This window comes from Trematosphaeria pertusa, assembly GCF_010094035.1.
Source record: "Trematosphaeria pertusa strain CBS 122368 unplaced genomic scaffold BU26scaffold_23, whole genome shotgun sequence".
NCBI classification, from domain to species: Eukaryota; Fungi; Ascomycota; class Dothideomycetes; order Pleosporales; family Trematosphaeriaceae; genus Trematosphaeria; species Trematosphaeria pertusa.
Genome location: NW_022987234.1, coordinates 387,302 through 401,903, shown reverse-complemented (window position 1 = coordinate 401,903; position 14,602 = coordinate 387,302). Strand labels below are relative to the sequence as shown.

The 14,602-nt window shown below is 55.0% G+C and overlaps 6 protein-coding genes across 6 annotated transcripts; 4 read left to right on the top strand and 2 right to left on the bottom strand.

Moving 5' to 3' along the window:
* Nucleotides 1–12: 12 nt before the first annotated feature.
* Nucleotides 13–4,864, bottom strand: BU26DRAFT_468754 (uncharacterized protein). Its single transcript, XM_033825298.1, has 5 exons — nt 4,486–4,864; nt 4,335–4,438; nt 2,022–4,280; nt 1,369–1,970; nt 13–1,319 (listed from the first exon to the last, which is right to left on the bottom strand). Exons 1-5 carry the CDS (start codon nt 4,772–4,774, stop codon nt 158–160), a joined length of 4,416 nt encoding a protein of 1,471 aa, XP_033676563.1. The 5' UTR covers nt 4,775–4,864; the 3' UTR covers nt 13–157.
* A 179-nt stretch (nt 4,865–5,043) lies between these two features.
* On the top strand, nt 5,044–6,178 carry BU26DRAFT_556057 (oligoribonuclease-like protein). The gene is made up of 2 exons (XM_033832358.1): nt 5,044–5,149; nt 5,196–6,178. The coding sequence occupies exons 1-2, from the start codon at nt 5,108–5,110 to the stop codon at nt 5,718–5,720; spliced, it is 567 nt and encodes a 188-aa protein (XP_033676562.1). The 5' UTR covers nt 5,044–5,107; the 3' UTR covers nt 5,721–6,178.
* On the top strand, nt 6,106–8,451 carry BU26DRAFT_571716 (uncharacterized protein; the record flags this gene model as incomplete). The annotated part of the gene is made up of 6 exons (XM_033834175.1): nt 6,106–6,207; nt 6,260–6,374; nt 6,420–7,293; nt 7,594–7,753; nt 7,808–8,033; nt 8,105–8,451. 6 exons carry the CDS (start codon nt 6,106–6,108, stop codon nt 8,449–8,451), a joined length of 1,824 nt encoding a protein of 607 aa, XP_033676561.1.
* A 371-nt stretch (nt 8,452–8,822) lies between these two features.
* Nucleotides 8,823–9,338, top strand: BU26DRAFT_571715 (uncharacterized protein; the record flags this gene model as incomplete). The annotated part of the gene is made up of 1 exon (XM_033834174.1): nt 8,823–9,338. The coding sequence occupies one exon, from the start codon at nt 8,823–8,825 to the stop codon at nt 9,336–9,338; it is 516 nt and encodes a 171-aa protein (XP_033676560.1).
* Nucleotides 9,339–10,941: 1,603 nt separating this feature from the next.
* Nucleotides 10,942–13,116, bottom strand: BU26DRAFT_172814 (quinate permease). Its single transcript, XM_033820297.1, has 2 exons — nt 12,239–13,116; nt 10,942–12,178 (listed from the first exon to the last, which is right to left on the bottom strand). Exons 1-2 carry the CDS (start codon nt 12,763–12,765, stop codon nt 11,086–11,088), a joined length of 1,620 nt encoding a protein of 539 aa, XP_033676559.1. The 5' UTR covers nt 12,766–13,116; the 3' UTR covers nt 10,942–11,085.
* Nucleotides 13,117–13,537: 421 nt separating this feature from the next.
* Nucleotides 13,538–14,536, top strand: BU26DRAFT_440352 (quinate dehydrogenase; the record flags this gene model as incomplete). Its single annotated transcript, XM_033824388.1, has 2 exons — nt 13,538–13,748; nt 13,800–14,536. 2 exons carry the CDS (start codon nt 13,538–13,540, stop codon nt 14,534–14,536), a joined length of 948 nt encoding a protein of 315 aa, XP_033676558.1.
* Between the last annotated feature and the right edge of the window lie 66 nt (nt 14,537–14,602).

The window sequence follows — 14,602 nt, the reverse complement described above, 5'->3', positions numbered from 1 at the left end:
GTTACTCAAGAAGTGGATTGCATTACTGGCTAAGCCAACAACAGCTCGTGATGTGAAAAGGCAGGCGAAAGCTATCCAGAAAGCCTCCCGCCGCGTACCGGTACACCGATGAGATGGGATGAAATGCCACAACGCCCTTTCCCCTGGTATCCAAAACTTACTGCTTGCCAGCAGCAAAAGAAAACAAACTATCCATCTGCACCCACTGCCGCCCATTCCGCTCGAGCCAGCGCTCCACAACGCCCCTCCACGTACCAAACCGCTCGCGATTAAGCTCCGCCAGCACCTTAATCTTCTCTTTCTTCTCTGCCTCCATCTTCATCCCCTCTATCCCAGCCGACCCACCCACCCCTCCCACCGCCCTATCGACATCAAACAGCGCCGCAAAATACAGCAGCTGGTTCCACACGTCCTTCTCGCCGCACACCCAGCTCATCTTGCCGAGACAGTCTTTCGCCAGGCCCTTGGGGCCGAGGCAGCGCGTGCCGTACACGCTGATGCTGCGCGCGGGGGTGCTCGAGCTGTGGTACGCGCAGCCGGGCTCGGAGCACGTCAGGGCGCCGGCGTAGTATGTGCTGAGTGTTTGGCGGATAGCGGACTCGAGCTGCGCGACGACGGAGAGGGTAGGCAGGATGGCTGCGCATGCGGGGTTCGGGCACTGGATGCCGTTGTGCGATATGTGCGACGCAGAGGAGGAGAGGCCGTGGAAGGCGAAGGCGGCGTGGCAGGCGCGGCAGCGCAGCCAGAGCGGGGTGCAGGCCTGGAAGCGCACGGCGTCTGGGATCTGGGACTCGAGGGGCGTGATCTCGACGTCCTGCGTGGCGGCGCCGGCGCCCGAGACGGAGCTGACGCGGTATTTTGACGTGTCGAGGCCGAGGCAGGCGGCGAGCAGGGTGATGTTAGTGCCGCTGATGGGGGCGCAGAGACGCTCGACGGGCGGCAGGATCTGCTTGTGCAGGTAGTAGTCGATGTCGGGCTTTAGTTCGCTGTCCTGTTTCAGCACCTCGTCGACCGGGTAGGCGTTCTTGGCTGCGCTTTCGGCGCTCCCAGAGCTCTCGCCCGTGATGATGAAGCTCATGACGTCCTTGGCCTTGACGTGCTTCCCCTTTGCCATGAGGCGGAGCGCAACCTGGACGCTGGGCATCGAGTTGCCGTTCGGGTAGTCCTTGGGGTTCTTGCCGAGCTGCGTGTAGATGGTGTATTTGCGGGTGGGGATGGAGAAGGCGCGCATGGAGGTGGCGAGGGAGCGGAGATGATCGTGGATTTTTTGCACCACGGTTTCGGCGTCCTCGCCGCTGAGGAGGAAGTTGAGGAGTTCGCTGGGGGAGGATTAGCTTCGGCGCGATGGGAGGGAGAGAGGGTGCTTACGTGGATGTTTCTTTGGAGAGGGCGCAGTATTCTCTGCGGCGCATGTCGAGGCCCTTGACTTCGAGCTTCTCGATGTACTTTCCGTCGACTGGGACCATGTTGATGGCGGCGTACTTCTTCTTTGCGTGGAGCAAGATGCGGCGGAACACGTTGTCGATGTCGATCTCCAGCAGCCTGTAGCTGTCGTTTACATCTTTCTTGAACTCGTTACCGAGCTTCAGCGCGTCTTGGATATTGTCGACATTCGTATTGATCATGACCGAGTCAGTGTCGCCGTAAATGACACGCAGCATCTTCTCTTCGGCCATGTCCTTGGTTCGACGAAGAATCTCACGGCCCTTGTAAGTCGTGAGCATGGCGAGGGGTCGGGCGTAGAAGCGGGACTTGGTGTATCCGAGACAGCCGTACATAGAGTTGGCGGTGAGCTTCAGGGCGAGCTGCTTGATGTCCCAGGTGGCTAGCTGATCAGGAGTTGCGGTGGGGTCCTTCATGAGCTTCTTGACCTCTCGCCGGCGCGAGACAAGGGTAGCGATAAGACGAGGAAGGATGCCCTGCTCTTGTGATGCGTCTGGGACCTCTGGGACCTTTTCCTCTTCCTCGGACTGACATTATGTTAGTGCAACTCTTCCAGCACTGAGATTTGAAGGACTTACGATATCCGATCGTTCAACAGTCGTAAAGCAAATGTTGAACTCCTGGATAATGCTGGGATACAACGAGTTGAAGTCCATGACTAGGATGAACTTGTCATACAAGCCCTTTTCAGGTTCGAAGACGAGACCGCCCTTGTACTTATCCTTTTTCTTCGCCTCACCTTCTTCGCCTTCGGGGACCTCTTCCTCGACCTTTGCCTTACCTTTGCCCCACTGCTTGTCCGGGCAAATGTACTTGTTCTTGTGGAACTCGTGGAGCAGAATGTACTCGTTCCGCTCAGCGCGGGTACCACTCAGAGTACGAGCCCAGGAGTTACCGGCAAGGTTGGTCAGAACCTTCGTGAGAGGGAGCATCTGGACCTTGATGGAGATGGCGGCGATGAAGTACGCATCAGCTTGACAATGCTTCACGTAGTTCATCAGGCCGTCCTTGGTCTTCGCCCAGGTCTTCAGAGCTTGCTCATTGTCGAGCTCCTGTCGATGCTTGTTCAGGACAAGCTGGGCCATCTCCTCCAGACTCCAAGACTGGCACTTGGTCATGAGCGACTTTCCGAGGTCGTTGGCCAAATCGCACAGCAAGCGTCCAGCAGCCAACTGCCTTTCGGCGAAGAAGCTGCCTCCACCTTTGCCCATGTTCTTTGGCCACTCACTTCGTCTGAGACGTCCAATGCGATGCCAGCCGGGGGTCTTCTTCTCGCGCATGCGGTTGAGCAGGACACTGTAGTCGACATCGTCTAGGCGATGTCCGACGAGTACGTCGGGGTCGTGGCGCTGGAACATAGCCATGAACAAGCTGAGCAGGTCCTGCTCGGTCTTCTTGAGTGTGATGCTACCCTTCTGCTTCTCGGCGTCGATCTTGAATCCAGTCGGATAAGCATCGCCGTTTGGCCGCATGATGGTGAAACTCTTACAAGGGAGCTCGTCCGCCGGAGTGGTGTCGGTCAGGGAGAAGTTGTCGTATACCATAGCACTCGCTACGAGAATTTCTTGCTTGTTATCCTTGGCGTTGAATGTAGTACGCAGAGAGATGCTCATGAGCGTAAGAGGTGGGGCATCCAAGTTGTCTGAGTTTCCGAGCACAGTGACGTTATTCGGTCTCTCGACTTGAAGTTCCAACTTGCACCAGGATGCATTGGTGACCTTGTTGAAATCCGCTCCTTCGATCTTGAGCCAGCAAGGGCCCATGACGTTCTTCCACAGCACAAACTGTTCGAAAAGCGAGGTGTTGGTGCCGAAGACGTGCGAAAACGTCTCTCCGGTCAAATCGGCAGAAAGGGGCATCTTGTCGTATCCGTAAAGAAGCTTAAGGTAGTCGGCTTCTTTTGGTATGTCCGGCATCTCGAACGCATACTTCCTCGTGCAGGGCTTGATCTTGTGCATGGTAACGCGGTGCTTGGTCATGATGGAATCGACCTCCTCATACACATCGCTCATCTCGACCTCCTCATCCGTCTGATGTCCCTTCCTCTGGCGGTGTTCCCGTGGAAGAAAGTAAAGTTTGCGGAGGATGTTGTCGACCTTGACGAAGCAACTTGCGTAGTTGCCCGTGTTCTTGTCTTTAACCTTGCCGAAAAGACATAGACTGCCGTTGATTTCAGCATAGTCAAACCAGAACATACGTATGCTGCCGTCCTCTTCTAGAGCAGCTTCGGGCTTCAGCTTGCCGACGCTGGTGGTGATGGCCGGGGCAGGGCTGCTCATGACGTTGAGCTTGCTCGTCACCTCGTTCCAGGAGGACGCATCGACCGCAGCAGCCGTCGAAGGGCCTGACGGAGAAGAGCTCGCTGGTGTTGGATAGTCCGTCTTCTTGATCTTAGACACCGGTCGCTTTCCAGCCATGTTGACGCTCGCTGAAGCGATGCTAGCATGTCCGATCGGCTGGGCCACCTCCATAAGGTCGTCCTCTTCCTCCTCGACCTTAACGACAGGCTGTGACTTCCGCTCTACGGCCTTCGCCACTGGCGATGATTGTAGTAGAGGATCGCTCATGGGGATGTCGTCATCTGCAGCTATGGGAAGCGGATCGTCGTCATACGCGTTCTCCGCCGGGGGTGTGTCGGGCATGTACGCGTCAGAGCCATTACGCTGTCTCTTCGCGGCGCTGGAGCGGTTCTCAGATACCGGCGGGGAGAGGACGCGGGTCTTTCTGCGTGCTTCGGACTTGACTGGTCGCATGCGGGGGGCAGGGCGTGCGAGGTTCGTGTTGATCTCGCCGAGCAAGTCGTCCATAAAGTCTTTATCTGCAGCGGTAGCGACCGGCTATAGATTGTCAGCACAAATTGAGCCGTGATGCAGGTACATGTCGGCCCGTACCTTTGGCTTTGGTGCCGTCGCAGCAGTCTTCGCGCTGAAGTACTTGCTGATGCCGTTGTCGATCTTCCTCTGCTTCTCGTCGTCTTGCTCACGCTTCCTCTTGGCTGTGACGCGTTAGAATAGACAACTCAGCTGTACGTGTGCTGCATACCAGGTTTGCCCTTTGCTGGGCGCTCCTCTTCCTCGCTGTCCGTGGCAGCATAGCGGTACCCATTGTGGTCGCCATCCCACTCTTCTCTGCCGTCGTCGACGTATCCCTCGCCGTTGTCGTCGACAATGAAGTCGTCCTCCTCCAGACGACTCCGCACAACCTTCTTGTAGCCTTCCTCGTCGACCTCGTCGTACAATTGCTCTTCTTCGGCGACCTCGTAGGTGGAAAGACGCGTCTTGCCGGCAGCGCGCAATGCTCGCAGCTCTGCTAGCTTGGCTGCGCGAGACATGGTGCATTGAATAAAAGAAGAAGCTCAAGCGTGGAATCGAGGCACAAGAAGTTCGAACGAGGAGCTTAAGAAGGTGTCATGGGCGTGGCGTGTTAGTGAGGAAAGAACGCGAGGTACTCGACGCGCACGCGAAAGTCGCGTTAAGTGGATTGGGAGCTTGGACCATCCTGCGACGCTCGGACCGCCGCGCTAGCCCAAGCGAACCTGCCGAGTTAGGCAACTTCTCATATCCATCGATGACAGTATTGTGATTTCGGCCCCCGCTTCACCTTCATCCTCACCTTCACCGTTTTCACTTCGTGTCACTTGTCATCCCACCGTGCATCGCCCAAGATGATGGAATCGAAGGACCCTCTCGTCTGGATCGATTGCGAAGTAGTAGTCCTCATCACGGTAAATTGGGCCCGGCTGATCTTTGCAGATGACGGGACTGGATCCCGAGAGCGACACCATCATGTCCATTGCCTGCTTCGTCACCGACTGCCACCTCAATCTCGTCGACGAAGACGGCTTCGAGGTTATCATTCACCACAGCAAGGAAGCTCTTGACCGTATGGGAGAGTGGTGCACCAAACACCACGGCGAATCCGGGCTGACCCAGGCCTGCCTCGACTCGAAAACAACACCACAGGAGGCAGCCGAAGGCCTTCTCCAGTACATCCAGAAGCATGTGCCAACGCGCCGGACCGCGTTGCTGGCTGGCAACTCCGTTCATGCGGACCAAACTTTCCTGGTGAAGCCGCCATACAAGGCTGTCACCGACTATCTCCATTACCGGATTCTGGACGTCAGTAGTCTCAAGGAGGCTGCGCGACGATGGGCGCCAGCGGATGTTCTGAAGAACATGCCGAAGAAGAAGATGTTACATGAGGCGCGAGCCGACATCCTCGAAAGCATAGAGGAAGCTAGGTTCTACCGCGAGACGTTCTTCATAGGAAGTTCTTGATGCGACCCATCCGTTGGCCGCCAGTCAGACAAGATGGATGTGGACATGGGGGCCACCTAAGGAGAGTTATAGTCACCCGCTCAGCTCTACTTTATTCGAGGGCAATTTAGCGACGCGGCATCAAATTCATGCCTGAACCTCTGATAAGCAAGGCTGAAGTGCGTATTGAGGCTTTCAGGAGTGGTCGCAAAGACATCCAATGGGAGAGAAGGTGGCGTCCGAGCACCAACGCGATTATTGTCTCCCCTCCCACTCATGCTCAGCCTGCATTTAGTAGTGCGGGCTGACCGAGCATGCTCAAGTACACCTCAAAGCCTTGCAGTGTTGGCCTGACACATTTCCTCAGCCTTGTCTGGTTTTGAGCTTTCAGATATCGGCCGTCAGGATGTGCGCAGCATACAGCTTCGCAACCTTCGTCATCGCTTTTTCCGCCCTCACCTACGCGAGCGGCGCGGTGCAAGTGCAATACGTCTCATATCCAAGGGTGGTAGAGCCGAGCAAGACTTAGACGTTGGAATGGCGCCCAGCTGATGACGCAGTCGGTCCTACAGACTTTATCGTCGAGATTGTCTGCTGACGTTTTGACGAAGCCTGTTACGATCAAGATTCGCAAAGGCAATCCGATTATCTTTGAGACCATCGCTACGTTGACGAGTAAGTGTGAGTTCCCGGAGAGCCTCACTGTCTGACCCGACGCAGCTTCTGCTACCGGTATGACTTTTGTGTGGACAGTCGATTCTTTCCTACAAAATGGGGACGACAACTTGCTAGAAATATACCAAGATGCAGTTAACCCGAACTACAGCTCGCTCATTACGCTCACTAGTGGGACTAAACCCTCAGACACGCCTTCGCCTTCGACACCAAGTCCTTCGCAAACTCCATCCCCACTGCCCACGTCACGTTGCGGCACCGTTACCTCAGCTTCAGCAGCAGACATTTCGTCGATTACTTCTCCTACGACAACGAGCTCAGCAGCAAGCACATCAACATCAGGGGGTTTGACAACAGGCGCAGAGGCTGGTATAGGTGTTGGAGCCTCAATTGCAGGCTTAGCCTTAGCACTTGGTGCGTTCTTTCTTGGCATAGCCGTTAGAAAGAAGAACAAGGCATCGCTCGATACCGAGTCAGGCAGCGGCATTGGTAAACCGGAGCTGGATGGAAAAGAGATACACAGGCACGAGGTCACTGCCGAACTTGATGGCGATTCTGCTGCAGTCCATGAGCTAAATAGTTCAATTGGAACCGAGACGAGACGGAAACCGGAAGAGTTGGTGGATCAACAACGTCAAGCGGTCCCCGTTGTTGGGAGGAGCGAACTGGATAGCGCATCAAATGAGCGAACCCCTCCCGAACATGCAGAGCTGAGTGGGGATGCAGTCAGCGCAGAGATCGACTCGCGACCTGTAGTTCCTCCGCCGCAGGATCTTCCCACCACCGAAAAGGAAGGGAGGAGTGCGGTATCGCCCTTGAAGGAGGGCATTCCTCCTGAGATTGACCGACGGAATACCTATGATGACCCCCAATTGACTCAGAGCCCTTGGGCTCAGGATACGGCCGATTCACAGAACCAGTAACCCTAAAGGTCGTAGGAAGAACTCCGGTACTATCAGACTGCCGCACTTCTCTCCAACTGTTGTCTCACTAACATCCATATGGAGTCCTACTTCTCGGGCAAGAAGGGCGCATTCCTGATAGTATATCTGATCGATGCTTTGTCGTTGCAGCCGGCTTCATCACCATCAGGCCGCCTCATCGACCCTTGCTCCGAAATCTGACCCCAGCGGTTATAGCTCGAGAGAACAGAATGCGACACAGCACGGTTCTCAATCGGCGTTGCGTACAGACAATGGTGATCTTGTCTCCTCGCTAGCCCAGTAGAGGACTACGGCAAGGTGGATGGGGGACCAAATGTCACCGACGCGTTGACAGCTTTCGGCGTAGATACGAGGAAGGCGAATGAGGGAGGGAAGAGCTTTGTTTTCCGCTACAGGCACACCAAGGAGACGAAGCATGGTGAGGTGACGTATTTCGTAAGCTTCATCTGCATACTTCTCCACGTGCAAGTCATCCTAACGATCATACAGCCCACAAACGCCCACTTCCACACGATCGTCAATGCCGACGACGGCGTACTCATCGCCTGGTACAAATACAGCCCCAAATACAGCCCCAAATACAAAGGCGCCGAGCAAAACCCTCCCGTCACCGTCCTCCCCAAACTAAAGAACTGGTGCGACATCGCCTTCCTAGCCTTCAAGCACCACGCCACAACCCGCAATACCGATATCTTCAAGCTCCGCTACATCTTCAGTGCGCCAATCCACAACGCCTTGCGCTTATCAACCGCGCCCTCGACGCTACTCTTCCTGACAAATGTGCAGACTATACTTGGACGGATAGAGAGGAAATAGGGCCGGAAACGAATGAGTATAATGCGCTGGTTGCTAGTCAGAATGGAAGGGGTGCCGCGCTGATGCTTAGTTCGCATAAGAAGGCTTCTGGGGAGACGAAGATGGTGGAGAGTGTGGCGGTTTGGTGTACGTTTACGCATGGGATGCCTGAGGTTAATATGCTGTTTACGGTCAGTGAGAAGAATTGGGAAGAAAAGAAGGATCTAGTGGAGGAGGGTCCGGATGACGACGGCCCGGATGACGAAGACCGGCATGTTGGCGACAAAGTGAGGAGGAGGGTTCATCGATCCAAGATGGTATCGAGGAACGAGCACTAAGGAGCTCCAGATGGCCGTCAGTTAGGCCACTGGTGTAGACAGCCCGCTACCGAATTGCGGTTTCAAGAACATCGTGCTCTCACTGTACTGCCACACAAGGCTATGCCGCGACCCCATCATAGTCACACGCCTGGCTCGAGAACTCAAGAACCAATTACGGAGCGTTCCAAACGAAAGTGGCGCCTCTTCGCTTCCTCTTGCTCTAACAGAGAGCGGCGTCTTCAGCTATTTCTTGGCCTCCCTCTTAAGAACCCCACAATTCCACGCTTCGCCTTGCGCGCTTTCCAGCTTACCAAAAAGCGAGTTATCCGCTCCAAGCCATCGACGTCGCGCGAACTATTGACCTCGCATCGCCTAACACAATACCTACCATGTCCGAGCGCACACAAGTAGATCCGGGATTCAATATCTGGCCCTTTCCCCCGTCATCTACATCGGTCACAATCACCACCACCACCGCATCCGGACACGCACCAACAACTTCGACCGTGCCGTCCGTCTCTCCACCACCGTCGACGACCCCCGATGCGCCCTCGGCGACCGCATCATCTAGTCCACCTCCCGCTTTTTCCCGCAGTCTGTCCACCGGCGCGAAAGCGGGTATAGGCGTGGGAGCTGTGCTTGCAGTCCTCCTTATCGCTGTCGCGGCTTTCCTGCTCGGTCTTCGCTTTCGACGGACCCGGAAGAAAGACCGGGAGACTGCACCATCGTGGGAGGGCAAAGCTGAGCTTGATGGGAGCAGCAGTGGACAGTGGATCGCGAGTAGCGTAGGAATACCACCGCCGCTGGAACTCCAGGCGAACGAGCGGAGGGCGGAACTCGCAGCTCGCGAGTCTAGTAAGGGTGGAAGAGCGCGGGAGGAGGGGATAGCTGGTGGTGCTGGATAGGATAGGATAGTTGTGTTTAGTGAGGGTGGGATTTTAGGCTCTTTCTCGCCCTCGTATAAATACGTCGCCGCTTCCCACATTTTCTTCTACTACTACTGCTCTTCTTGCCCAGCGAGTGCTCTAAAAATCAATTACCTCCTAGACTATGTGCTTGGGAGCTGGAGTCTAAAAACTCGATTTAACGATAGCATGGTCGGCGGAGGTCTAAAAACCGGACCATTGCGCACTCATGTGTGTGTGGGTTTGGGCTTTTGTCCAAAAGAGATGGATGGAGGTTTATGTTCTTTTTCGGATTCTGGGTCTCTCAGATGCACGAGCGTGATCACGAGCTTGAACGTTTGACCAGGCGATGAGTGGGAGGGAGGATGGAAGAAGCTTCCCTAGGTTCGTACTTTACTTTGGAGCTTCCTTTCCTTCTCCTCACTATACTTCCTCCGCAGTATCCCGTCTCAGCACTAAAACACGAGATTAGCATTGATGTCGTCTATTTGACTGGTTAGATCTAAAACGAAACGAGCGATGCAAAATGTGCTCTGGTCGGGGGGTCTAAAACTGCAGAATAAGATCCTCCACGGCTTCTTGGAAGCGGACTCGCAGCTGATGTCCCTGATCAGAATGAAAAAGGCAAGCAAGAAAAGAAAACCTACGTCTTCCCCGCACTGTGCTGCGCTGCGATCAATGTCCTGCGGTGTCGTGAGTCGCGGCCGGTGAAGATCGGGCTGCTCCGCAGCGTTGGGTATATAAATCATCTTTTCTTTTACCTGCATGGTCGTTTCCTCACAACTACCACTTCGCGCACTGGACGACTAAAATGCAACGCAATTGCAGTCAATGTGCGGAGTTCTGCGCTGGGCGTGAAAAGCGCACATATGCAGATTTAAACTGTATCTGTATGCCGCTTTTCCAAAGCAGAGCAACCTACTTGCATGGAGACTTGAAGAGCGGAACTAAAACTTGCAGTTTTTCATGTAATGTTCTGCGTGCTTGGGAGATGGAAGTTGTGCTGCAGTTCGCGGATGGCTGGGAGAGAATGGTACTAAAAGAACAGTGAGCTGGATGTATGGGAGAGTGCTCGCAGCCATATGGGAATCTTTGGAATTTCGAAATGAAAAAGCGTAGCTTCCGATGCGGTTCTGTCGAAAAAACTACTCATAATTCGCTACATGATCTTGCCCTGTTTTGCACCTTCGTTAGCAAAGGAAGCATGGTAGGCCTTAAGTGAACTCCGCAAGCTAATTCGATTTCCTAGGGCGACCCGCCACAATGGACAACGATGAAATGAGCAGGGAGAGCACGCTGGGTCGTAGGGGTCCACGGCTCCATCCAAGACTGGAGACTATTCTGTGCGTTCGGAGTGGGCCCCGATATGGCAGGCCAGGGACATGCGCCTGAACCTGAAACTGAACTTGAAGTAGGCGGGCAAGGGACGCATCGGCCGCAAGCCTCCTTACATAAAGAGAGTCGGGCCGTCGGACTACGTGGCAACTGCGACTGAGACTGCGGCAGAAGCAGGCAGTGACGGTGCGATATTGCTAGCGTTAGGTGCTGGGTCAGATGAATGAGACGGGAAAGCATGTGTACGACTCAAAGATGGAAGTAGGTGCAGGAAACGATAATAATTGATCCATGCGATCATTCTACATAACCAGAGCGGAGCTGCATAATAGAGCTTCTTACAAGGCAAGCTGAAGAAACGCCCTGCCTACTAACGACTCTTCCATGACCCCATCAAAACACGTCTGTCCATCTACACACTCTCCACCCTCTCCTCCTTGGTCTTCTCGACCGTCAGCCCCGCGCCTTCAGCATCATGTCTAAACTCCTCCTCCTGCAGCCTCAGCCGCTGCATCATCTCGCCATGCGCGCCCCGTATAGGCCTAATAGCAAACAGCTCATCCATGTGCTCGAGCGGAATCGACTTCGTCTCAGGGATGAGGAAGTAGACGAACGGAATGCTCAGGATCATCAGGCTGGCGAAGAAGAAATACACGCCGTAGCCCATGGTGAGGAACATCTGCGGGGTGAAGCGCGAGATGATGAAGTTCCAGAACCAGTTGTTCGCGGCGGCGGACGCCTGGCCGAGCGAGCGCGTGTTCTGCGAGAACATCTCCGAGTTGATGACCCAGGGCGTGCCGTTCCAGGACGGCGTGTAGAAGGCTGTCCAGAGGTAGAAGAAGAAGATAGCTGCGATGCCGCCTGAGGACAGCTTCGCGTTGGGGTCGCTGGCTTTCGAGTCGGCGTTCGACACTTTGATGTATGCGCCGATGAACCACATGCAGAAGGAGCCTCCTGCGGCGCCAATCATGAGGAGCTTGGTGCGGCCCAGGCGGTCGATGAGCCAGAGGAGCCAGATGATAGTTACGGTGGTCTTGACGACGCCGAAGATGCCGGTTGTGAGGAAGCCCGTTGAAGTTCCGGTGATCCCGAGTGACTTGAAAACAGTCGGACTATAGTAGTTGATGGCATTTATCCCGCTGCCGTTCTGCCAAAGGAACAGCATGCCGCCGAGGAAGAAGCGCCAGAGCACCTTGGGCTGCTTGAGCGCGAGGAAGGGCTTCCAGAAGCCGGGACCGATGTGGATGCGATCGTGCTCAATCTGAGCGTCGATGGCTGCGACTTCTTCGACGATATAGAGGTCATTGGGTGGGAGGTTGCGGATCCAGCAGAGATTTTGCATGGCTTGCTCGCGCTTACCTTTGCTGAAGAGCCAGCGCGGTGACTCTTTCATCCAGATCGCACCGATGAGGAGGCCGCCGGCGGGGATCAGCTGCACCGCGAAGGGGATGATCCATTGTTTGTGGGAGGGTGCCATCGTCTCTTGTAGCCCGTAGTTGATCCAGCTATTGCAAGTGTTAATACGCAACGCACTGCGTGTGGAGATAAATGCCAGAGAAACTCACAATCCAACTAGCCCACCAATTTGCCAGCCAAGCTCGTAAATACCGACCAATCGACCTCGCACCGCAGGTGGCGCTAGCTCAGAGATATAGATAGGCACCATATTCGACGCACCACCTACTCCCAAGCCAGCCAACACACGACCACCGATGATGAGACCCAACCCTCGCTCCGTATTCGCGCCTAGCATCATCCCAGCCCCGAGGATGAAGACGAGAACCCAGATCAGGAGAGACTTTCTCCTCCCCAGGTAGTAGCTGGATGCGTATGCGCCGAAGGACCCAAAGAAGGCGCCTGCCTGGTAGACCGACACGATATTCGCCTTAGTGAGAGCGAGCTTGTCCGGATCCATCTCATCGAGCCGGAACTCGTCGACGAAAGATGGCAACGCGAGTGTGGTGCCAATGAACGCGGAGTCGTAACCGATCATACATGACGCCCAAGAGGCGACGGCAGCAGCGGTGTAGACACGCCAGTTGTAGACAGCCTTGGGCGTTGGCCTATCCTCGACGAAGGCGAGGATACCCATTCTGATAGTGTCGTTGAGTTGTGGTATCCGATGTGAAGGCGTTCAACGCGCAATGAGACGAATGAAAATAGGAATTGAGGTCTGAAGAATGGCAAGAGTGTAGAGGGTGATGCAGTGCAGCCAGGGGTCGCGACGCAGCTCCACCTAAATACCTACCCCAGAACCAGGACAGTGTCTGGCAGCCCTGCGGAGAAGTTTCCTTCATGGCCCCATGGGGAAGAATCCCAGGTTTCGTCACGGAGCACAATTCTTCATCCATGCAGGCTAGATCGTAGCGCCTTTGACCTGGAAAAACTCTTTTCTTCGCGCCGATGAAACGCCGCGGTCAAGCGGGGAAACAACGTGCTGATTGCCTGTCCAGACTGACCTTGCGGGGATGGATCTGCGTCCGTTGCTGTCGGCACCGGGGAGAATTGAGCGTAGAGGCGTGGAGGACACAGGGGCGGAAGAGATATCTTCCAGGCGTGGCGTCGCTGATTGGTCCTTCCACCATCCGGCTCAATCTAGTCAGCCCACGTCGGCCCGATGGACGTTTTCCGCTTTGCATGACTCGCGCCGGGTCAATGTGGGAGAATGTTCAACGCTGTTCTATCCGCTCGGGCCGGAAAAGCGCTGGAGTAGTCCTCCGAAGAGAAAAAATAGTTCTGGACGTCCGATCTAGTCAGTGGCGATCTCAAAGCCCTGCCATTTATACCATTCCTGGATGGCAATATCAGCCCACGTCCCTCCACCATCAGCGGTCCATCTCATCATCGATTGCTCGGCGTCCAATATGGAACCACATACGGCTGCTCAAGAGATACCATTGATTGATGCGGTTGAGCGACATGGCTACCTCTTCGGCCACCCGATCGCGCATTCCCTCTCCCCTCTCTTCCACCAAACCGTATACGATGGACTAGGCCTAAAGTGGTCGCAGTTCCTACTAGACTCGTTGGATATGAAGCTCTTCCTGAGACTGCGAGAGGATCCAAGATTTTATGGTCTGTCTCTCTACCAACACACTCTCGAGCCATCCGCTAACGTCTGTTCAGGCGCCTCCGTAACCATGCCTCACAAGCTCGCCATCCTGAAGCACCTTGATGGCCTCACACCAGAAGCCGCGGCCGTAGGCGCCGTAAACACACTTTTCGTCCGAGAAGACTCTCAGACAGGAAAGCGTCTGTACATGGGCACCAACACGGATGTGGTTGGTATACGAGATTCATTCTACCAGAATATTCCGGATCCCGACTCCTGTTTCCACGAACGGCCAGCACTGATAATAGGAGGAGGTGGAGCGGCGAGGAGCGCTGTGTACGCGCTGCGGATGTGGATGAAAGCCAGTAGGATATACCTCGTCAACCGTGACCGAGCCGAAGTTAAAGCCGTAATCGACGAGTGTACGGCACGAGGCTATGGCGATTCCCTGGTCGACGTAGCCACCGTCGAGCAAGCACAGCAGCTAGAGGGCGTAGGCGCAATCGTCGCATGCGTCCCGAACTTCACTCCCCAAACCGCTGAGGAGATGGAGGCCCGTCGAGTGCTCGAATGCTTCTTGCAGAAGCCGCACAAGGGAGCCATACTAGAGATGTGCTATCATCCGTCTCCGTGGACTGAGATTGCTGATATTGGTCGGCGAGAGGGATGGAGCATCATTTTGGGGACCGAGGCGATGATATATCAGGGATTGGAGCAAGATAAGTATTGGACCGGGAGGGAAATACATGAGATGCCGGTGAAGAAAGTGCACGGGGTGATAGCGGCGAGGTTGAGCGAGGCGAGGTTGTAGATTATATTCTGACACTGTAATATAAGCCATGAATTGCCTCAGGTTGCTTTTCCGAAACCGAAGTGA

Coding starts and splice junctions, on each gene's coding strand:
- BU26DRAFT_468754 (XM_033825298.1), bottom strand. CDS start 4,774: ATGTCTCGCGCAGCCAAGCTAGCAGAGCTGCGAGCATTGCGCGCTGCC. Junction 4,439..4,485: donor CCCAGCAAAGGGCAAACCTG/GTATGCAGCACA, acceptor AACGCGTCACAG/CCAAGAGGAAGCGTGAGCAA. Junction 4,281..4,334: donor CGACGGCACCAAAGCCAAAG/GTACGGGCCGAC, acceptor GACAATCTATAG/CCGGTCGCTACCGCTGCAGA.
- BU26DRAFT_556057 (XM_033832358.1), top strand. CDS start 5,108: ATGATGGAATCGAAGGACCCTCTCGTCTGGATCGATTGCGAA. Junction 5,150..5,195: donor TCGTCTGGATCGATTGCGAA/GTAGTAGTCCTC, acceptor TGATCTTTGCAG/ATGACGGGACTGGATCCCGA.
- BU26DRAFT_172814 (XM_033820297.1), bottom strand. CDS start 12,765: ATGGGTATCCTCGCCTTCGTCGAGGATAGGCCAACGCCCAAGGCTGTC. Junction 12,179..12,238: donor ATTGGTGGGCTAGTTGGATT/GTGAGTTTCTCT, acceptor CACTTGCAATAG/CTGGATCAACTACGGGCTAC.